General features: G+C 36.3%; 2 protein-coding genes across 4 annotated transcripts; both read right to left on the bottom strand.

Annotated features, from left to right (window-relative positions):
- Positions 1-459: 459 nt before the first annotated feature.
- On the bottom strand, positions 460-3,018 carry LOC127788819 (probable membrane-associated kinase regulator 4). The gene is made up of 2 exons (XM_052317449.1): positions 2,924-3,018; positions 460-2,119 (listed from the first exon to the last, which is right to left on the bottom strand). The coding sequence occupies exons 1-2, from the start codon at positions 3,016-3,018 to the stop codon at positions 931-933; spliced, it is 1,284 nt and encodes a 427-aa protein (XP_052173409.1). The 3' UTR covers positions 460-930.
- Positions 3,019-3,897: 879 nt separating this feature from the next.
- Positions 3,898-22,301, bottom strand: LOC127789291 (uncharacterized). Of its 3 annotated transcripts, none has more exons than XM_052318164.1 (18): positions 21,909-22,301; positions 20,803-21,024; positions 19,175-19,270; positions 16,636-16,688; positions 16,365-16,461; positions 16,168-16,241; positions 15,481-15,595; positions 14,099-14,209; positions 13,451-13,527; positions 12,116-12,182; positions 7,884-7,949; positions 6,302-6,409; positions 6,003-6,133; positions 5,718-5,784; positions 5,530-5,594; positions 5,363-5,456; positions 5,001-5,071; positions 3,898-4,923 (listed from the first exon to the last, which is right to left on the bottom strand). In XM_052318164.1, exons 1-18 carry the CDS (start codon positions 22,056-22,058, stop codon positions 4,206-4,208), a joined length of 2,382 nt encoding a protein of 793 aa, XP_052174124.1. In that variant the 5' UTR covers positions 22,059-22,301; the 3' UTR covers positions 3,898-4,205. The 3 variants fall into 3 exon arrangements, with proteins under 3 accessions (XP_052174124.1, XP_052174125.1, XP_052174126.1); XM_052318165.1 differs by lacking the exon at positions 21,909-22,301 and adding an exon at positions 18,519-18,702 and having other exon boundaries at positions 20,803-20,821; XM_052318166.1 differs by having other exon boundaries at positions 4,775-4,923; positions 5,001-5,049.
- Between the last annotated feature and the right edge of the window lie 423 nt (positions 22,302-22,724).

Genomic DNA, 22,724 nt, shown 5'->3' with positions numbered 1-22,724 from the left:
AAAGCACACTGAAAACTACTGTCCATAAAAAGCCCAGTTTTTACAGTAGTTGTGGTACTAGAAAGACTTGAGGTTTACCTTGCTGAAAAGGTTTTCACTGCCTAGATGTGTGTGAAAGCTGTATTTCTTTTACTCTTCTTCTGACTTGTTGCTTCACCCCACCCCCCACCCCCACCTCTCTAGTGAAAAACCAGTAGATAATGAGCTGAAATAAGTTCCATTGCAGTCAATGCTGTCACTCAGAGTGCAAAAGACAAGTTATGCCTTCCATTCAATTCTTTAAAAGAGAATCCCAGGACTCTTTAGTGGAATCTTCACTGAAATCCACTGGTAGGGAATGGAGTTATATATGTGGCCCTGTTTTGTACAATGCGAATTTGCTTATGAGGAAAGGAAAGCAGACATAAAGAGCATAACTATAACTTGAAACAGTAAACTTCTTGTTATCTAACAATTTCCCCATCTTTTTGTCTAATTTTATGCCTGGAAAGCAGCATGCCATTAACATTTTTGTTTTTATTTTTCTGTAGAACCATGCATAAGGAACTGCTAGAAAATTCCAGACATGGTACAAAATAAGTAAATAACTCTCAAATACCCAGAAAAAAAAAAAAAAAAAAACAGATGAGGGCAAAGCCTTGATAGCAATAGTAAAATTGCTCTTTTATGACTAGAAGATCATGAATTCAAGTTGTGGAAACCACCTCTTTGCAAAAAGCAAGTAGAAGACTAAATACAAATATGACCTCTCTCACGCGTTTTGCAAAATCCTCATCTTTCATTGGACGTCTTTTCTTCCCTTTCCCGTTACTACATACATTAAGTGCTGCAAAATCCTCATCTTTCCTTATCCTCAGAAACTGCAATCCTTGAAGCAGATAGTGAACAAACGTTAACATCACTTGATGTCTTGCTTGAATTAAAGATCTGCTAAGACTGTTTACAGTGAGCAATTGCACCCTCAATGGAGCTCTCGATCTCTGAAATGGCACTGCTGCTCCTCTTGAGCAACTGCAAGTCATAGAACCCGCTCGAGTTGGTCGAAAACGAGGACGACAAAGAAGAAGCGCTGGAAGAGGACGAAGACAAAGACTTTGTTGCAGAATGCCGTTTGATTGCCCCTGAAAATGACTTCCTGTGGCTGCTGCTAACACAATCCCCAGCCGCTTCACTGTCAATGCTCTTCATGATAGCGGCCAATGTTGGGTAAGTTCCTCTCCCAATTTGCCCAAATGGGGCTCTCTTTGCCACTCGCACGTACTTGTTGAACGAGTCCTTAACTTTTGAATCATTGCCAGCCTCTTCAGAGGAGGCTGCCTTGGTTGAGGACTCATCTGAACAAGCAGACTTGCTAAAGAGAGACTTGAGATAGGCCCTTGAAGCCTTGAGCTTCTGATAAAGCAAAGATTGCTTCACCAGCTTGAGCTTCTTGGACCAGGATTTCTTGGGGTTATTGTCAGCAATGAAGGCACTCAATTCAGCTGACCATTCAAAGAAATATTCATCTGGGTTGAGCTCACTGCTCACCCTGCAAGACTCTGTTGGTGAAATGGTGCAGGATTCCAATGGGGTGCTGGTATTTGTGGAAGGTGTTGCAGAGTTGGTGATGAAGGAAATAGTGTAGCTTTCATCTCCAAAGGACTCTTTTGGAGGGTTTTGGAGGAGCTTTTGGACCATTTGCAGGCGAGGAGGGAGGTGAAGAGGGAGGAGCTTGCCTTTGTAGAAGAGCTCATCAGCTGGAGAAGTTGTGGATTCTCTCCCATTGGAAGAACAAGACATCTGGAACTCAAATTCTCTGCTCTGAGGGGGAGAGTACAGGAAGACATTGGAGGAAGAAGAAGAGCTTACTTCCATGTCTATATAATCTTCTTCGTCTGCTTGGTTGGATTGTGGAAGGCCAGCAGCAGCAGCCATTTCATCTGACCTCCTTCTGTACTCTCTCTCTCTCCCTGTGTCTATTACTGTGAATGGGTTATGGGAAGCTGAGCTTGGTGGAGGGAGAGGAAGGGCAGGGCATCCTTTAAAGCAGAGATGGTGCCAAGTAAGAAAAGCATAAAGGGGATGCAAAGGAAGTGTCAGATTTTTCTTTCCCCTTCTTTTTATTAATATCTTTTGAGTACTTCCAAATACCAAAATACACCGAGAGAGCAAAAAAAAAAAATAATAATAATAATGGTAAATGGATATTCTCTCCTCTTCTCTACCTTTGCAACCACTCAATTCTTTCTCTGCAGCTTTGCCATTTTCCCCATTTTAATCACATATCTTTGAATTAGTTTACCTTAAACCCTAAACTTTAAAATCTAAACCCTAAACCCTTAACCAATTCTAATCTTTTAATAAATTACTCTTCGCTCTTGAGATTTCGCTAAATTCTTAAATATGTCCTCTATGTTTTGAAAATTACATTACTTCCTCTCCATTAAACAAATTTTAGGGACACTCCAGCCTAAACCTAATAAGATGGGGTAATTTAATATCCCTTCTTAATAATTTAATATCACTTTTTAATATTAAAGATATTCAATATAATTTCTATTACATAAAAAGTATTCTTAAACCATACATGATGCATGTTATCTCTTTTTTTTTTCCTTAAAAAGTTATCTTTGAGAATAAAAAAGTGATGCTTTTTTTTATAAGCAAAGGTAATATTTTTTTTTATGTTTATATCAATGTATTCTTGATTCCTTCTAGTTCTAAAAAGAAAATTTTTTAATGACAATTTCTATAAAAAAAACTGTTTTGGAAATCTAATTTTTCTATTTTTGATAAATATATGGTGTGTGGTAGAGGATCGACTTGGAACTCTCCAAATGTTTGAGCCATTCACCTGAGTCCAAAAATAGGCCTCTTATTATTATTATTATTATTATTGAGAAACTAAATAAACTACAAATAGTAAATTGATTCTGGCAATTGCCTGCGACACCCACAACAATTCTGCCACCAGAATTCAAATTCGTTACCAGCCCATTTCTCAAGATCTAGTTGCTTCCTACTCTGTGATATGAACATGTATCAGAGAGAGAGGCGCCAATTGGCCTGGTCAAAATGTGGACCAAATGCTGCATTTTTTAGATTGTTTATCTTGGAAACCAAATAGTTTATTGATAATAATAAGCAATAATCACAGGATAGGGGACAATATTTTAATGGCAGCCTAGACAACTCGACATTGAGGAATGGAAAGTGGATGCATCCCAAGCCCTAGGGCTTTTGTTTTGTTTTGTTTTGGTTTTATCCCTCCCCAGTAACAATCCTCTCTCTCTCTCTCTCTCCTCCTCTAGATTTCAAATTTGGAGCCTGTTTTCAAATTCTGTAATAAAACAAATCATGGGATTAAGCTAAATCAGGGAATCTGGAATAACCCACCACTATTTTATGTTATTCCATGTGGCGATGGACTTGATCTTATCATGGAGGCAGGCCATCTGATTCATCTGGATGAGACAGAATTGCTCTGCTCTTATAATCCATGTAAGATGATCCATCACATGTTTGCTCAGCTGACTGGCTAATGAAAGTGGCTGTCACCCAGCCAGGCACATGGAAACCTTTTCTCTTTTTTTTGGCTTATTTTTTTTATTTTCCTGACGTGGCCCTCTCTTCAATTGGCCTTTTGTGGTAACTGGAGTCTCGATATTCTTGAAACTGGATAATATTGTGTAATCAAGAAAAAAAAAAAAAAAAACATATATTTTTTATAATTTCATTGGGAAAAAAAGGATGAATTTTAAATGCAACAGTAGAGTTTTTTTTTTTTTTTGGAAGATTGTGAATTTAAGTTACGAAAATAACTTTTTTATAAAAAAATTAAAATTAAAGTTACTTACAAATTTAAGTCTATCTAAATCTTCATAAAACAAGAAACCTTCTGTATTAGAAACACTCATATAATCGCACAGAAAAAATATTATTATCGGATAACATAACGTACAGTGACATTTTCATAATATAAACAAAATTTACAGAGAGATCCTGTAGGGTGGCCCAACAGGAAACCACAAGCCAACCCATAAGAAATTGTGTTCCAGTGGATCCGAAGTTACGTCTTACACTTCATATAGATCTGAGCAGCATTTGTGTGGGTACAGACATTGAATGGTTATAAGAAAACAATTATGAGATAAAATGCTGTGGCAGTTTATCAAGGCGTCAATGGGTTCTGCTTATTGAATCAGAAAACTAGAGGCAAGTTTGAGTTATTTTCTTGACATGTCATTGTTTTTGGGTTCCTCCTCAAGTTCATCAAATTCCCACCCAGCAAGCTCTTCAGCAGAGTGCTCTTTTCTTTCTTCCTCCAGTTTAAATTCCTGCTTGGTATCTGATGCCTTTCCTCTACTAGCCACAGAAGGTTCTGATGGATCATCCCGTTTGCTTTTTGATCTCACAGTTGTCTGTTTGAGAATAGGAGATGAACTTTCCAGGCTTGTTCCTTTTGGCGGCAGGGCTAATGTTGGAGTTGAGGTTGCAGTTTCCAACTTCAGTCTCTCAATGGATTCAACTTCATCATCTGCAGGTTGTTTGAGAGTAGGAGGCCGACTTCCCTGGGAAATTTCTTTTAATGGAGTCTCTAATCTTTGGCTTGGAGTTCTAGTTACCAAATTTGATTCAGGTTTGACATCTGGGCCCTGTTTGACAGCAGGGGAATAATTACTTTCAGAACTCTTCTCTGATGGTGTCACTGCTCCTTGGTTAGGAGTCTCAGTTTCCAAAACGGGTTTCTCAGTGATCTCCAATTCATTTTCTTTGTTCAGTTCCGGCGTTGAAGATACACTTCTTTGAGGGCTCTCCTCGATTCCTGACTCTTCTTGTTGAGTTGGACTTCCGATTTCCATTGTGGGTCTTCCAATGGATTCAAATTCGTCTTTGATATTCTGAAGATCGTCTAGTAACTCTTTAACCCTTTGATTACCATGCCTGCATACAACCGCATCCAAACTTCAAAAGGTTGAAACAACAAAGAAACAATTACAGCTAGCTGTATGAGCTCTCACCTGTAAGCCTCTTCATTTTGAGAGCAGAGCTTCTCTTTTATGCTCTCAACTACATTGAATGTGGATATAAACTGAAAATGAGACAAGAAATTCAAAAAATGTCGCCTTTATCATTTAAGTAGATGACAACTTCTGTGGTGACCTTTCAAACTCATCTAGAAAGGCATATCTCCGTAAGAAAAAAGTTTTCAGAAACTCAGATCCCATAGTGAAGGACCTATGTGTGAAGGTCAAGATATGAGAAGGATTACAGTCAGTCATCTCTACCAAATGATTAATTTCAGAAAACATCAAATGAAATCCTGGTTTATTGGTTGAAGATTACGCATAGACACGTTAGGAGAAGGAAAACTACTCCATACCTTGGCTTCAGAATCAAGATATTCTTCTACAAATTTTTGTCTTGGGTTTACTGGATGTGAATTTTCATCCCGTGTACAAGCTGCTAACTCTGACCTGGCACAGGCAAATGATTATTAATTCAGAATATCTTGAAATCGTTATTTCAAATGAACTATATTATAAATACGTTTCACTTGAATTCAAGTTCTCCACAAGTTTCCTGAAAATGATTATGGAAGACTGCAACCCATCCTGACAATTGAAGAGAGTGGAAGCATGATGTAAGGAGACGTGAAATTAAATATAAGGGGAATTAAATGGCAAGTCAAGGCGATATAAGTTCATCAATGTGCATCGTTACAACTGAATAAATACCTTGTAATCAGATAAGAGATGAAAAGCCAGTTTCACAAAATTGTCTCTGTACCGCCCCAGTTGATCACTAGCAGAAGAAAAATAATTGAATACAGATAGTGAGCTCAAATTTTCTTTCTTTTTCTTGGTGGGCTTTTTTTTTTTCTTTTTCTTTTTTTTTTTGGGGGGGGGGGGGGTGTTGCATGAAGAGGAATCATCTAGGTGTCCTATTTATGTGAAAATCTTCTGACAATTGAAGGGTTATAACTTGACAGCTAAAAAGCCAGAGTACAGAGGATTCCATACTTGACCAGCTTCTCCTTTTTCTCTGTATATTCAGATTGGAACAGCCACGTATCTTCAAGAAAATTAACAAACGCGCTGCAAACATCTGCTTCTGCTTTATAACAAGTGATAGATCTTGAGAGTTCATCTTCCTACCATTAATAACAGTGAAAAGAAAATAGAACATCCATTATTAGTGATGCATAGTATCCAACAATGTACTCTGATATAGCAGTTCAAACTATAAAGCATGCTAACAAATGATTCTAAATGGGCTTAGATTAATATAGCACATATAGCAAGTATAATCACCATGCTACCTTCGTCTTTAAGTGAAAAAGAATCTGATTACTTGCTTCATCGAACTGTTCTCTTTCTTCTCTGGCATTCTGAAGACGTGCCCTTGCTGCTGCTAATGAGGTGTTGACCTATGCAATCCATTTAGTCTCATAAGATGTGATATGGGTAGTCGTGATGGAGATATCAATGACTAGAACTGAAATGACTGTTATACTTTCAAGGCCAAGTTTTTCAAGCTCTGAATACATCATTTAACCCCAATCTGTGAAGTAAAACCAAACACGCCATTTATGTGAATGCAATAAACTTAGCCTCATTCCCCAGAAACTGATGAAGCATTTACCCAAGCAATTTATTCTTCATTAAGTACAAAGTCTTACAGCATTAGTAGCAATATTATAGCAATGAAATGAACACAGAAGCTCTTTGAGAATATCATCTTTGGACCAAGAACAAGCAAGGGGTGGAATATCACAAGGAAAGTGCTACAAACAAAAAACAGTTTTTTATAATTGGCACATGTTTTGACCGAATTATGAATTCATAAATTTCGTATGTTAATCCAACTGCTGAATGTCAAAAAAAAAAAAATGTGAAAAAGAGTGCCTTCATAAAAATCACAAAATAAACAGAGGTTTGGAACATTTAAAAATTTCCATTTTCTCTTTGAACTAATTACATTTCCTTCAAGATGCCAAGCAAGACATTTCCCTCAATTTGTTATTCAAATAAAGTTAGCAGTATAGTAAATTAGATGTAAAATTGATGTCCACCAGCTGATATCATGAACGGAGCTTGTGGCCTAGAGTCATCAGGAAAATATCATGAGTGGCACTTTCGTATTTATAAGCCACTATAGCAGGCATTTTGTTTTTCATTGATGGATATAAGAAGCCACTCCTCCTCGTTGAAATTTCTACATTAACTTTTCACTCAGATAGAATTGTTCCAATTATCATCATACCATACATCCATCATGCACAAACTTAACACCCCCACCCCCCTTCAAAAAAAAAAAAAAAAGAAAGAAAAAAGATGCCAATCCCAACCCTAAATGCTCCCACTCTAGCTGGAATATGCAAATGAATAATGAAAAGTCTCAATCTTGGTACATAGGGAACCAATAATAAGTTAACGAGACTGGTTTAACTTCATCTTTAGGCCACAGTGGAAAAAAAAAAGTGCATGTGGAATTGCTTATTAAAGATGGTACCTACCACCTACATACAGAAACATCCATCTAGCAAAAGCAGTAAACTAAAAGGTACTTGATGTATTTTGAAAATCTTTTTGTTTCAATCTGTTGTTCATTTCTAGATGATCCAACAAGAGAGCTGACCAGCACTACACATGTAAGACAAACAACTCATACACATAAGTCAGACTTTCATATTATATGCAGCCATTTCGTATACACTTTAAGTGTCCATGACTTTGTGTGATACAGGGAAAACATATTCATGGGGCAGGCAAGGTGTACAAAACATGCCATACACACGAAAAGAAAAGTACAGACAAAAATGGAATTGAAAAGCATTAATGAAGAGAGTCTGCAATGGCATTGATGTGCATTTTGGGTGGCAGAGGAATAGTAATAAGTACCTTTCTCAAAGCAGCTTCAAGTTCACATCTCTGCTTTTCAAGTGTTCCAATCTCGGATATCAAATCCTAGGAAAGACAAAAAACTCAAGATATTTGAAGTTTGTGATGAATAAAATAGATACAAATTTAACTTGCTTAGTCGGATCCAAAATATGAACTCTAGACGAATTATGAAAAATCGTTTGGGCGTGGGCGTAACCCTTTATAGCGATGCGCTACACTACCCGCGTGTAGTGTCAAGTGAGATAGGGCCGCTGCATCGGCGCCCAAATGTAGTGACAAACGAGCAAGGGTCCCCACATTTGTTTGGACGGATGTGGGTAAAGAAGCTAGTCCAAAATCAAAATCAAAACCAAAATCAAAATAAAAAACAAGATTAAATTCAAAGTCAAGGCCAAAAACAAAATAATAGATTAAGGATTGGATTATGGAACATAGAAACATTAACGGGCAAAGCTATGGAAGTGGTAGATGAGATGATTAGGAGAAAAATTAATATTATGTGCCTTCAAGAGACGAGATGGGTAGGGAAAAAAGCAAAAATTTTATCAAAAACTGGATAAAAAATGTGGTACACAGGAAATGATCGAGCGAAAAATGGAGTGGGGATTATTATGGATAAAAGCTTAGTAGACGAGGTAGTGGATGTAAAGAGAATAGGGGATAGGATTATTATGGTGAAGGTTAGTCTAGGAAGAATGACTATGAATACCTTTAATACATATGCACTACAAGCGAGGTTAGGTGATGAGATAAAATCAAAATTCTGGGAGGACCTAGAGGGACTCATACAAATGATACCAAGAGGAGAGAAAGTGATTATAGGAGGTGACTTAAATGGGCACGTGAGTAGAGACGGAAACGGCTATAGAGAGGTACATGGAGGGTATGGATTCGGGGAAATTAATAATGATGGTAAGTCTATTCTAGATTTTGTTATGGCATATGGACTCATCATAACCAATACTAGGTTCAAAAAACAAGACGAACACTTAATCACATATAAAAATGTCACATCAAGTACCCAAATAGATTACTTCCTCATGAGACAAGAGAATCGGTTATGTTGTAGGGATTGTAAGGTGATACCGGGAGAGTGTTTGACTACTCAACATAGACTTCTAGTACTTGACATCCAAGTAAGAAATTGGAAGAGAAAAAAATCACATAAAACAAAATCCAAGAATCAGGTGGTGGGATTTAAAAGGGGAGAAACAACTAATTTTCAAAGAAAAATTAAGGGGTAGAAGGGAATGGAATGGAGAAGGACAGACAAACCAAATGTGGAGAGAAATGGCTAACGCCCTGAGAAGCACGGCAAATGTAGTCCTTGGAGAGACAAATGGTAGAGCCCTTAACCTGAAGGAGTCTTGGTGGTGGAATGAAGAGGTACAATTGAAAATTAAAAATAAGAAAACTTGCTATAAGGCTGTATATCAATGCAACAATGAAGAAAATCAAAAAAATTAAAAAGAAGCAAAAAATGCAGCAAAAAGAGCTGTTAGTGAAGCAAGGTCAAAAGCATATGAGAATCTATATAAACAACTTGATACAAAAGATGGAGAAAGAGATATATATAAATTAGCTAAAGCAAGAGAAAGAAAAACACGGGATTTAAATCAAGTGAAATGCATAAAAGATGAAAATCAAAATGTATTAGTGAATGAGGGAGCGATTAAGGAGAGATGGAAAGAGTATTTCACAAAATTATTCAATGATGGTGGTGACACAAGAGTTAGGTTGGGACATCTTAGTAACTCCGAAGGAACGTGGGCTATACATTTTATCAACGCATAAGTTCAAATGAAATAAGGCAAGCATTAAAAAAGATGAAAAATCATAAGACGGTGGGACCGAATAATATACCAATAAAGCATGGAAATGCATGGGAGAAGAGGGCATCTCCTGGCTAACGCAATTATTTAACGCGATCCTTAAATCAAAAAAGATGCCAGATGAGTGGAGGAAGAGTACTTTGGTTCCTATATACAAGAACAAATGAGATGTTCAAAACTGTGAAAATTACAGAGGAATTAAGTTAATGAGCCATACCATGAAACTCTGAGAGAGAGTAATAGAGCAGAGGCTCAGAAAAGAAACAAAGGTCTCGAAAAATCAGTTTAGTTTCATGCCTGGTAGGTCAACAATGGAAGTTATATACCTACTGAGGCGCCTAATGGAAACGTATTGGGATCATCAAAAAGGACCTACATATGGTGTTTATAGATCTAGAAAATGAACATGATAGAGTCCCTAGAGAAGTATTATGGAGGGTTTTAGAGAAGAAATGAGTCAGAATAGCCTATATACAAGCCCTTAAGACATGTATCACGGTGCAGAGACAAGGGTCAGAACATGCGGAGAGAATACTGAACCGTTTGAAATTACAATAGGACTGCATCAAGGTTCTGCACTAAGTCCATACTTATTTGCTCTAGTAATGGATGAACTCACTAAAGATATTCAGACAGAGGTGCCATGGTGTATGCTATTTGCAGATGACATGGTGTTGGTGGATGAAACAAAAGGAAGAGTGAACACTAAACTTGAGTTGTGGAGAAACAATTTAGAATCTAAGGGATTTAAATTAAGTAGAAAGAAAATAGAATATATGGAATGTAAATTTAGTAAGAATGCAAGAGTGGAGGATGTTATAATAAAATTGGAAGACCAAATCTTACAAAGAAAAGACCATTTTCGATATTTGGGATCAGTAATTCAAAAAGATGGAGAAATTCACGAGGATGTCGCACATAAAATTAAGGCAGGTTGACTAAAATGGAGAAATGCATCGGGGGTGTTATGTGATGGTAAAATCCCATTAAAATTGAAAAGAAAATTCTATAGGACAGCTATAAGACCAGTCTTGTTGTATGGCTCAGAATGTTGGGCAGTCAAATACCAGCATGAGCAAAAGACGAGTGTAGCGGAGATAAGGATATTAAGATAAATGTGCGGCCATACAAGAAAAGATAAAATTAGAAATGAAGTTATTCGTAATAAGGTAGGAGTAGTGCCAATCGAGGAGAAGATGAGAGAGACTAGACTAAGATGGTTTGGTCATGTGAGAAGGAAACCAAGAGACGCTCATGTGAGGAGAGTTGATGAAATGGAACAAGTAGTCAAAAAAAGAGGTAGAGGCAGACCCAAGAAGACTTTGGGAGAGACATTAAAGTTTGATATGAAGTGTATAGACCTAAATGAAGATATGACAAAAGACAGAAATACATGGAAGTCTAGAATTCATGTAGCCGACCCCACATAGTGGAATAAAGGTCGAATATGTTGTTGTTATGTTGTAGATCTGTGCAAACCCATATTAGGTAAAAGACCAAACAATATATTAAATTTTCAACACTCTTCCTCATGTACAACCTTATCCCACATGTGGACCCAAGAGGCAAATGGATGAGCTAAATATAGTGTGCAAAATAACAAATATAATGGTGAAACAAACAGATAATTAGACTTGATCTTGGACCTCCTAAATAACCAGTTGATATCATGGGACGTCATCATTTGTTCCAAAAGCTTAAGAAGCTTAAGATATCCAGAGAAACAAACGACTTCCTAAATCAGCTTTCCAAAAAATTTGCAATAGCAAAACTAAGATAAGACAATTTTAAACATTTAATTGAAATTATTTTCTTATAACATAAAAAAGGAAAACTTGGCTATAGGAGATCATCTATGTTGAATCACTCAGAATGTTAGGTAGTTAAGCACCAACATGTGCCAAATATGATTGTTGTTGAGATGAAAATGTTATGGTGCATGTGCAACCATACAAGAAAACACAAAAATAAGGAACGAGAACACAAGAATAAGCTTGGAGTGGCACCTGTTTAAGATAAAATAGAGGGATCAAAATTAAGATGGTTTGGACGTGTGAAAAGACAACTGATAGCAACATCTCTAAGATGATGGATGAAATGGTGGAAATTTGCAGCAAAAGAGGGAGAGGAACACCAAAGAAAACTTGCTGGAAAACCCTGAGACATGACATAGGATGTAATTGCCTTACAAAAGAAATGATCATGGACAGAGATGCAACGAGGTTTAGAATTCAAGTAACCCACACCACCTAGAAACATGTAAGACTTGTACTTCTTGTTCTTGTCATAGTCGTAACATCAAAACTCATAACACTACCTATTTTGATTAATTCCATGTAATTTTGGTTGATAGATCTACAATCAAGTAAATCATATCATTTTTGAGTGGAAACTTACCTTCTCAATTTCATTGACTTCACTGGCTTTCATTATACGAAAACTAAGAGCTTCTTCTTTCTGTAATCTGCTTACAAGTAAAAAATATATAAACACAATTAATATCAAAGAGAAACAGAGCCAAGACATTAATTTGTGAGGAATAGCCAAAAGTTCACCTTTCCAACCAGTGACTGACAGACACTTCAACCTAAATTAAACAGTACAGTACACTTCAATGAGAAATAGGACTCATTTGAAGACAAGTACACAAGAAAAGTCCTTTGATAAGAAGAAAATGTTTGTTAAAATTCTAAAAGAACCAGTCAACTGGATATTTTTGCTTCAAGAACATTACAAATTAAACAGGCACTGAGTTGTACTTTATAAGAATTGTTTCTTCCTAGATAGTTTGTTAGTAAACAACTGGATGGCTAAACCTTGTAAAAATAACATTCTGTTCAAAATCCAAAATTTGAAATTTGTTCCTGGTCCTAGGTGAACATAGTAGAATTATTACCCATCGCATGCTGTGCACCTAGGTCCAAAAAGATGGTGCATGCTTTGGTACTTTCTTGAGTACCTAAGACAGATCAATCTTATTCTAGTACCAGATAAAGAGAAATTGTAATAGCACTTAACAAATCTATAAAAAATGCAATCCATCAAATGATAATCACTAATATGTCAGTCACTATAATCTGTAGAAAATACTACGAGTCTAACACAAAGAGAGATTATAGAAAATATTGTGCCTAACACAAAGAGAACTTTTTCTAGGTGGGTCACTTTGTGCATTATATTGCTTACGAAGAACAAGTAATTCAAGGCTAATCACCTAAGTGCCAACTTATTTTCAAAGTTCAGAAGCTACCTCCATAGTTGGTTAACTAGGGATGTTAACTCCTACCCAACTACTGGAAGCATCCACCATTCGTTTTTTGGTTAAGCTAGTACAATGGTTGTTGGCTATGGATAGAGATGATTTGAGGTCCAGAGTTCACACAGCCAACCCCACCAAGTGGGATTAAGGTGTGATTGTTGTTATTTTGTACTGCACTGCAATGGATGGCTGTTCATGACCTTGCTGTAACCTTTAGAAGTGAGTTTTCTCCCATTTTCCCCCTCGGAGTTCAAAGAAATACACAGGATTAGAAAACAAGCTAACATCCTTGAAGCTGTAAGTCTGTTTTTCACGTAACTCACTGGGGCACTTTAAGCCACAAAATGAACCTACCTCCTAATTCTTTTTCCTCATACATCATTTTGGGAAACTAGATATTTGAAACAAGCTATGCATTCTTGGAACAACAAGTGCACTGCCACACAGTAATAAATAAATAAATATCTAGTCACCTATGGTCTGACTTGCGCTTTTCAGCTTTCAAGGCGGAGTTAGCTAGAGATTCTGATAAAACTTTTAATTTATCAACCTGCACATTAATCAAAAACAGTGTCATGATGAAGCAGTCTGTCAAATAAGGATATGTAGAAACAAATCCAGGCATGCATGACTGCAGAATCTAGATTATAAAAACAAGTTGCATACATGTACTGTTTTTATCACATTTGACTTTTAGATTTGATCCTTAACTTTAAAATTAACATATCTAACCTCCAATTTGTTTACTGTCTCTTTGGCAGAAAAACAATAAACACTGGCCCCTATACCAAACTATCAGGTTTTGGGTCCTGAACAACTGAAGCATCTTTTTCAGGTTTGAAGAGTGTGGTGTGTGTGTGTGTGTGTGTGTGTGTGTGTGTGTGTTGGGGGAGGGGGGCTGCTGGGGCTCTAACGTCGAAGTAGCTGCTGGCGTAATGGCTAGGAGCCTGGCTTATTAGGTAGCTCCCAGAGGAGGAAGACATGAAAAGATAAGATAGCAACTGGTCCAATTTAAATATGCCTATCAACTGCAAGCTTATCCCAACACAATGAATCCATTTCTGAGACAGGACACTCGCTTATTAAATCCAAGAAGACTGTCAAAATGAGGATAACCATACCTTTTGAGCATGAATATCTGGAGAATCACCATTGTTTAAGATTTTTTTCTTCACTAAAAGTGAATCCAACCTCGAATAGAGTTGAACATTTGCCAGGGCTTCTTTCAGTTCCTGCAGGGGAGGAAATAAAATCAGGTTTATAAGTTCTGACATTTCCACAAAAGCAATGGCACAAAAAAGAAAGAAAAGCAAAATCTACTATTTGAAATCTAATTCTATTCGCATACAGGAGACCAAATCTATGTACTGCAATTAAGCCTATATATAAGCTTTAGAAAATTCTAACAACTAGAAATATGAGGATAGCTGATATGAGAATTTTATAGTTGATGTGTGGCCATACAAGAAAAGACAAAATAAGAAATGAGATCGTATGTAATAAGGTTGGATTGGTGCCTATTGAAGATACAATAGGAATCATGATTAAGATGGTTTGGACGTGCAAAAAGAAGACCTGTAGAAGCACCCATGAGGTGAGTGGATGAACTAGAGGAAATATGAAGCAAAAGAGGGAAGAAAGACTGAAGAAAACTTGGTGGGAATCCTAGACATGACATAGGATATAATTGCCTAATAGTGGCTATGGCCATTAGAGACAATCTAGAATTCGTTTAACCAACCCACGTAGAGGGAATAAGGCTTATGATAGTGTTATTATTGTTGTAGAAATCTTGACAAATCTTCCTTCCCATCATGGATACCAAATAGGGCATAAATTGTATCAATAAAATCACTAAAAAGTACTAAAAGAAAGGCAATACGGTAAGAATATCATATTTCCTCCATCTTAGATTAACTTGGCTGCATCATTTGGACTCAGTAGAAGCTGTGATTAAGCTTTATTTGCATAAATTTGGGAAATCCTCATGAGTGAGACCATGATTCTGACACTTGATAACTGAAACTTCTGCCATCATTCCTATCAATTGGAACTTTCTGTTATTTAATGTCATGTATTCTTATAAAATTCATTTGGCAAGCTACACCATCTTAGTATGACATTGCCCATTGACCAACCAATTAGAGTCCCCTCCTCATGTTATTTTCTAGGTAGCACAATATCGCTATATTAACTAAAGGGACATTCATTAAGCAACTAACCGTGTCTAAAGCCAAAAAGCTCATAAACAGTTGTCTTTCCCATAGTTCATAGTCAACCAACCCTAAGTAGACAATAAATTTTGCACAAGCACAATGAAAATAGAGATGCCAGTAACCTCAAGTCAGATAACTATGCACAGGATAAAGAAACGGTTCAAATCACATCGGCCTCCATAACAAATTATTGAAACATACAAGAATATATATTGGATATTTGGAGTCTAATAATTGGTCCAGAAATGCAATCTCGCATTCACAATTTAAATCAGTATTGATCTCACCTCCATTGGTGAAACAGCTGTTTCTTCAGATAATTTATCACTGACTTCAGTTGATGGCTTCTTGAACTTCATCCCATCAAGACTTTTAAGTATTTCTGCAATTTCAGAATCTATTCTGCAAGCAGACAAGTAAAAGATTAGTTTAATCTGCTGCAAAATAATAATGCATAGGGACATGACTGCAAAAATTTATCTTAACCAAGCCTTAAATGCAGATAAGCATGCCTTCCCAACTCAGAGTCTGAAAGTTATTTGAGGAGGATTATCAACTAGATGCACACATTTCATCTTCAGGATGAATTTGAAACAAGATGGCCCAATAAAACATCTTAGCTTTTTTGTCTACTTTTTATTTCCATCTTTATTCTATATATTTTCATCATCATCTTTTGCATTGTTATCATTTTTCTAAGGCACATTACCCCAGGGCAACATTCAGGTGTGCATGGATTACTAGGAACTCCAAAAGAAGGAGAAGAAACTTGTGACTCGGCACTCAGACATACAAGAAGAAAATGAGCTACAGTTTAGAAGGTTAGCACATGTATAGTCATATAATATGGGATAATTTCCCTCCTCAACTGATTCATGCACAAGAAACACACACAAGTTCAGTAAAAAAATGTACAATTAAAAACACATTAATACTCAAATCATGCAGACAAATAACAGATGTTCCTTAACAACCTTGCAATGTCAGCATTTACTTTCAAGCCCGCAATAGCACCTTGGGCATATTGGAGCAGTTCTTCCCGCTTAACCTGATTAAAGAGAGAGGGGGGAGGGGTTAGGGACCAGGTCAACCAACTCGTATTTCTTCATCTGCAAAATCATTGTTAATTTATGTATGCTCCTAAGCAAAGGGATCTGCGTGCAATCTGTACCAATACTTCCTCCTCATAGCTTGAAAAAGCAGTTGCCAAATTTTGTACACTGCCCAAGGTTGAATGATGAACTTCTTTTCCTCCTGTGAGGCAAAGCCTAAATATAAACATGTTAGGAACAAATTTTAGTTAGATCACAACAATAAATCTTCACTCAGTCAGTAAGGGCAGTTAACTTGTATAAGCAACAGTAACTTTTTCAACGACTGACTCATCATATGGTTTAGACTGGCCACTTTAAAGCAATGGGCAAAGGAAAGAGAAGAATCACCCAAATATCTCCAGAAGTAGAGAAATCTCCTCCTGATTTGGTGCTTCAAGAATCTGAGTCAGACAAAAGAGTTAACCTGCGGTTAACTTCCATTCATCAGCAAGTATAAAAGTAGCTATATTTATCTAAGATATGGCACATGTACATGAAACTACAAATATAATTCACAGGGAAAATCCCAATACCTGATTGAAGCATAGAAGGAAACTGAAGCTCCTTTCTAATGAGTAAATTTTATGGTCTTAATCATGCCATTAAACATATTATAGGTTACTCCTACTCAGAGATCAACCAATACTGAGTAGTCTTCAGAAATGACTTTTAGTGGCTAAGACCTTTTATTGGAGAGTCAAATATAGTATCCAAGGTTGCATCTATGACAAATAAAAACTACCAATTCATAGAGAGGAATCAGTATCTTGTCTAGAAATATTTTTATGCTCCAGAAATAGTAATATTAGCCCTAATGTTTCTAAACTAAGGTATCTTTGCTTTATGTTTCCCAGTACAAGGATGAAGATCAGACATGGAAACAGATGTGGTAAACATTAAACAAATGTTGGATAGAAATAACATGAAATTTTACAATAACTATGTGAAATAATCCACCATATTGCCCAGAAAAATAAATGGTCACAAATACCAAACATGTGCATGCTTCTGAAAAATATGTAAACGTGTCTATCTATAGACATAAGCACAGTTAAGATCGCTCTCGAGTTCAAACCAACTTAGTTGCCTTAGTTATGGTATTGGCAGAACTTATTTTGAGCCCTTAATTTTAAGTTTCTTAATGATTATAATTTTTTACACATTAAACAATACCCATATATTGAGACATGCTCAAGCAATAGCCAGGCATCCAAAATCTTTCTTTTTACTTTTTACTTTTTACTGACAGAATCATCTACAAGTGTTTGCTGAAAACTGTTCAGAAAAATGTCAGTATCCAACTCAACATGTTGATCTAGTGTCTCCAATGCTGACAAAAAAAAAAAAACATAAAATTGAGGTAATAATATAGCAAATGGATCATCTGAACGTCTAGAAATTCCAAAAAAAAAAACTTTTGTTCTTTTATATCTCAGTGGAAAATCATGTTGAAAAGGTCCAATGATTTTTACACTAGTTGTTGGCTACCTAGCACAACCCCCCTCCTTCATAAGGAATAAATAATACCATCATCACTAAAACTATACCTCAGATCAATTGTTCAAAAAGAAGGCAGAATTCTTAAGGTTACTTACAGAATGATGGTAATAGTGGAAAAGTAATCCAGCATTTTATGCAATTAAAATCCCTTTAAAGCTAAAAGAAATTTTTTATTGAATGATTATAAGACTGGGTTTATTATATGATTAGGAATGTTGGGCAGTTAAGCTCTGCATATGAAAAATATGGACAATGACCAATATAAGAAATTTATGGCAGATGTGCAACCATAACATGGTTAGAATGATGCCTACTGAAAACAAGATGGACAAGACACGATTAAGATGATTTAAACATGTGAGACTAGGACAGTAGATGCACCCATGAGAAAAGTGGATAGAATGGAAAAAATCTGTAGAAAAAGAGAAGGAAGACCAAAGAAAACTTGGTGAGGAACTCTTAGGCATGATATAGAAATAATGTCCTTATGGAACATATAGTTAAGGACAGAGATAACTTGAGAGCTACAATCATGGAGGAGATTCCACCTAGTGGGATTAAAGCTGTGATGATGACAATGATGCTAACTTGGTGAAAATCTTTCCTGTAGAACAAGAAAGGTCCCAAATATCAAAAGGTCATCCTTCAAGGGCATTGGAGGCAGAAATCAAGTTAATCAAACTTCCCAAATAAAGAAAACGGAGATATGAAATCTGAGGTAAAATAAGTACCTTCATATCACTTTAGCACACAAAAACCTAGTAGCACATTGCCTTGATGCTTCAATCTCACCATTCAATCAATTATACCCTCCACATATATTTTCTTGCAAGTAATCATCAATGGAGCTATCCAAAAACTTGGCTCTCCATAAGCCTCAAATTTTATAGCCCAGAGATTTAATCCTGGTGGCAGCTTTCATGCAAAGAAGAAGCCATCAGAATATTTTGAACAAAATTATGTCTATCAATATTTTACATAATCTTTTTTTTTTTTTTTTGATAACCCAGGTTCCAAGCTTCGCCCAACTAGTCCTAGGGACGGGCGGCCTTCCCCCCCGGTTAGTCCGTTGGGTAAACCCAGATATGGTCACAGCCTATACATACACAAAGCAGGACATTCAGTTCACACCTCCACATGAGATAAATGCCACCACAAGGATTTGATCCCTGATACTCCTTGTGAAATTCCACATGCTTTACTGCTGAGCCATGCCTGTGAGGGCTTTTGAGTAATCTTAGTTTGTGGGCAAGTTGAGTAAGGTAGAGAGAGAGAGAGAGAGTAGAAAAATTATGGATTTTGATTCAAACCAAATATGGAAGTCAGATGCAGAACAAAATTTCAAGGATGGAGGAATCCAGAAACTATTGAAATTTGTGCAACTTACCATGGACATTGTCATGCCTTCCAGAGCTTGACTACTAAGAAAGAGATAATGGAAATTGATGGGTTCTCCCCCAAGATCAGGGTCATAATATAGAACCTGCCAACAAGATAACTATATATATTGAAGGGAAAAAGGAAAGAAAAAGAAAAGCAGTGCAACAAGAAGCCATAAGCATAGAACAATTTTCAAATTTGACTTACATTAGGAAATGTTCCATGTAGAAAATGCAAATTAGAAGTAAAGTTGCAATCAGTCTTATCCACTTAAGAATCTGGAATTGCCCTTCAAACTTTTCTCGGATTGAGTATCATGAGAAAGAACAAGATCTAATATTAACATTAATTTCAAATTTCCATTATTTAAGAAAACAATTGCATCAAGCCAATGATGGTAGCATATCAAGTTAAAATTTAATCACCAACCAAATGTAATATGGAACTGATAAAAGGAGCGGACAGTGGAACTCAACTTACAGGAGCTAGGGCAGCAAACGAGCTGAGCTTTGCTAGGCTCACGCTTGTTTATTAAGAATTCTGTCAGGCTCAGGCTTGGGCTCAAGATCAAATTTGAGTCTCAAGCTCAGCTCGTTAAGAATTTTGCAGGCTTGAGCTAGGCTCAAGCTCGACTCGTTTATACTAAATGAGCTTCAAAATGAGCCATTTGATGAGCTCTAAATTTAAAAGCTTGTTTAAATTAGCATGTTTTCATATACATATATATATATATATATAACACTAGAAGAACACATATAATTTGTATACTATAATATATATTTAGATTATGAACAATAAAAATGGTATAGCAAAGAATTATAAATTGTAAAAAACACACATTATTTTAGAGCAAGCCTATAAATGAGCTTGTTCACTAGCCCAAACAAACCAAGCACCCTAAAGCTCAAGCTCAGCTTGTTTACTAAACAAACTTAAAATCCAACATATTTATTTATCTAAATGACGAGCTTGAACAAGCCCTAATCGAGCCAAGCTTCAAGCTGTTCATGACCAGCACAGTTCATTTGCAGCCCTAACAGGAGCAGACCAAAATACTGATAGCAATAATATGGTGGTTTAGTAATATTTGGTAGCGAGTTCATGCCAAGAAGATGGTGATGGGTTAACACTTAACACTGACAGTGTCAAAGGTGCCATTGATAGAGCAGAATGTGAGAAAATAAGCCATACAGCTGACCCAAATAATTGGTAGAAGGCTTAGTTAAGTTGACTGTATTAGTATTCTTCTAAATGCAAACATTGATTCATCCTATCTTTGAGAGCAGAATAACTGCTTTTTCACACTTACAAAATAATTTCCTCTCATATTTCTTCTATTTATAATACTGGCCTCTTCTAGCCAATATGGTCTATGTTTGCCGTCTTAAAACCAATGCGCATAAGAAATTCTGCTAGATAGGTCTGGGTACTAGATGAAATAATGGAGAAATGATCACAAAGAAGCCATTGTTGACACTAGACTGTTATGAATCATGCGCAGTTGTAGTATAGATCAAAAAAGGCCATGGTTAACTTCTATCATCAGTATAGAAGTTGACTGGAGCTAAAGTAAATTTTTCAGATTACTTCTCAATATGTAGAATAAACATGATAAAAAAACATTTAGCTACTCACCAAAGTAGGCTTCCTCAGAGAATTCTTGGTTTCATCAGACATAAGAAGTTGTTCAGAGAGCTTTCGACTACTCTCAATAGAATCTCCAGATATTCTTTCAATTTCTTTCAGTGCAACCAGCCACCTTCTTAGTAACTGAACTCTTTCTATCCCTCTGCAAGAAACAGAAACTTCTTCCAATCTTTTAACAGCAAGCTTAAAACTTTGAAAATTACGAGCCACCTGCAGCAATGCAAATTATCAAATAATAACTGTACCAAACAAGCACTGAATGTATATAGTGCAAATTCAAATTTGACCTACGCCAAAAACTTGTGTACATGTATGCAAAAAAAGGGGCTGGCTTAAAGAAGATGAGGTGATCCCCAATATTTATATAAAACAACCACATGATATGCACATGGCATAGGAAAGGTGATGCACATCAAAAACAGTTTTAATTATATTGTGTTTTTATTTAATTAGTGTAAGTAAGGGTTATTATGTTGTGTTTTTATTTTCTAGTTTCTTTAGGATTTCTAATTTGGTAAGATTATGTAAGTATAAAAACTACTTACCAAAAGTGAACTGAAAAAAAAACTTGGTTTCTTTTTTCTTCCCAGTTTCAAATTCATATAAAACAGGGGGGGGGAAAAGTTACTGTCTTGATGCTAATGGCTAACCCCACAATGAATTGTGGTAGAGAGTTAAATTTCAGCTCAAGCATATGGAAAACTGTGCTTTTGGATTTCATGTTTACTTTATGCAGTCAAAAAATTTAAAAATCACATCTGAGTTACACAGAAAATGAGTGACAAATAAAAGAAAGATAGGATAGGCCATCACCAAATATGCCTAGCAATAACATTCGCAGATATTCATCTCGACTCCGACAAAAACAATCTATAACTCCCTAATAGAAACTCATCACAATTATTTCATGAATGCCTATATTTGCAATAGGTAACAACAATGCAAGAGATATAAGCAATTCCGGCCCAATCCACAGGAAGCTCAAACTTAATTCAAAACTGAAGACGTAACCCAATCGGTTGAAAAAATGTCCAGAGAAAGGCAGAGAGGAGGTTACAATAAAAATTTCCAGGGAAAGGGAGAGAGGAGGTTACAATGCGATCTTGCAAAACCTTTGCGCCCTCGACGACGGCATAGCCGGCTTGTTGGACGACGGAGTCGGCGTAGCTACGGACGGCGCGAGTGAGGTTGCTGGTGCCACCAGCTTCGACAGCTCTGCTCACGGCGGATCTAAACCACGACATCACCCCCACCGCCTCTTTTCTTCACCCTAAATCTAGAGAGATGACGATTTGCTTGTTTGAATGGGATCAAATGTGTGAATCGCTATGCAAATCAATGGGAAAGAGAAATCGTGACGGTTCGGAAGTTGAGTTTTTTTTGCCTTGGGATTCGCGATTTCTTGCTGGTTTAGTTGGGTTGGGTTGGGACGGGACCGTTTTGCATTTGCGCGGGAATTCCGTGATTTTAGGGCAACTCTTTGGCTTTAGAGCCCCTCTCCTCTTTTGTCACGCCTTAAATCAGGCAATCGAATAAGCGATATCCTAATATAAGTTTAATAAATTATGAGCTTAATTTTCACTTTAATATAGTGAGGTGAAATCTTATATCTGTAATTTATTTTCCCTGATGTAATTTAGGATACGAATATCAGAAACCACGTAAAGACAATCATCCTAATATAATGTTTGTTAAAATGAGTAAAATAAAAAAAATATTAAAATAAAATTAATATATTTTTTAAACCAAAATATAAAATAATCAAAGACAAAATTGAGAAATATTTTAATATTTTTATCAAACTATTTGTTGTAATTTTTTTCTTATTTGTAAAGATTAAGATATGCTTATTCTCTCTCAATATAAACATATCTTGAAAAATCAAAATAAAAAATCACGTGATTTTTTTT

This window comes from Diospyros lotus, chromosome 13 (assembly GCF_014633365.1).
Source record: "Diospyros lotus cultivar Yz01 chromosome 13, ASM1463336v1, whole genome shotgun sequence".
Classification (NCBI taxonomy): domain Eukaryota; kingdom Viridiplantae; phylum Streptophyta; class Magnoliopsida; order Ericales; family Ebenaceae; genus Diospyros; species Diospyros lotus.
The sequence above is the reverse complement of the archived record's forward strand: the minus strand, read 5'-3'. Positions and strand labels throughout refer to the sequence as shown.

Excerpts from the sequence above, each read along its gene's own strand:
- LOC127788819 (XM_052317449.1), bottom strand. The coding sequence starts at position 3,018 with ATGTTCATATCACAGAGTAGGAAGCAACTAGATCTTGAGAAATGGGCT. Across the intron at positions 2,120-2,923 it reads AATTGTTGTGGGTGTCGCAG|TACTCAAAAGATATTAATAA; the intron begins GCAATTGCCAGA and ends GGTATTTGGAAG.
- LOC127789291 (XM_052318164.1), bottom strand. The coding sequence starts at position 22,058 with ATGTCGTGGTTTAGATCCGCCGTGAGCAGAGCTGTCGAAGCTGGTGGC. Across the intron at positions 6,134-6,301 it reads TTTTTCACTTAAAGACGAAG|GAAGATGAACTCTCAAGATC; the intron begins GTAGCATGGTGA and ends TATTAATGGTAG. Across the intron at positions 5,457-5,529 it reads AACTTGAATTCAAGTGAAAC|GTCAGAGTTAGCAGCTTGTA; the intron begins GTATTTATAATA and ends TGCCTGTGCCAG.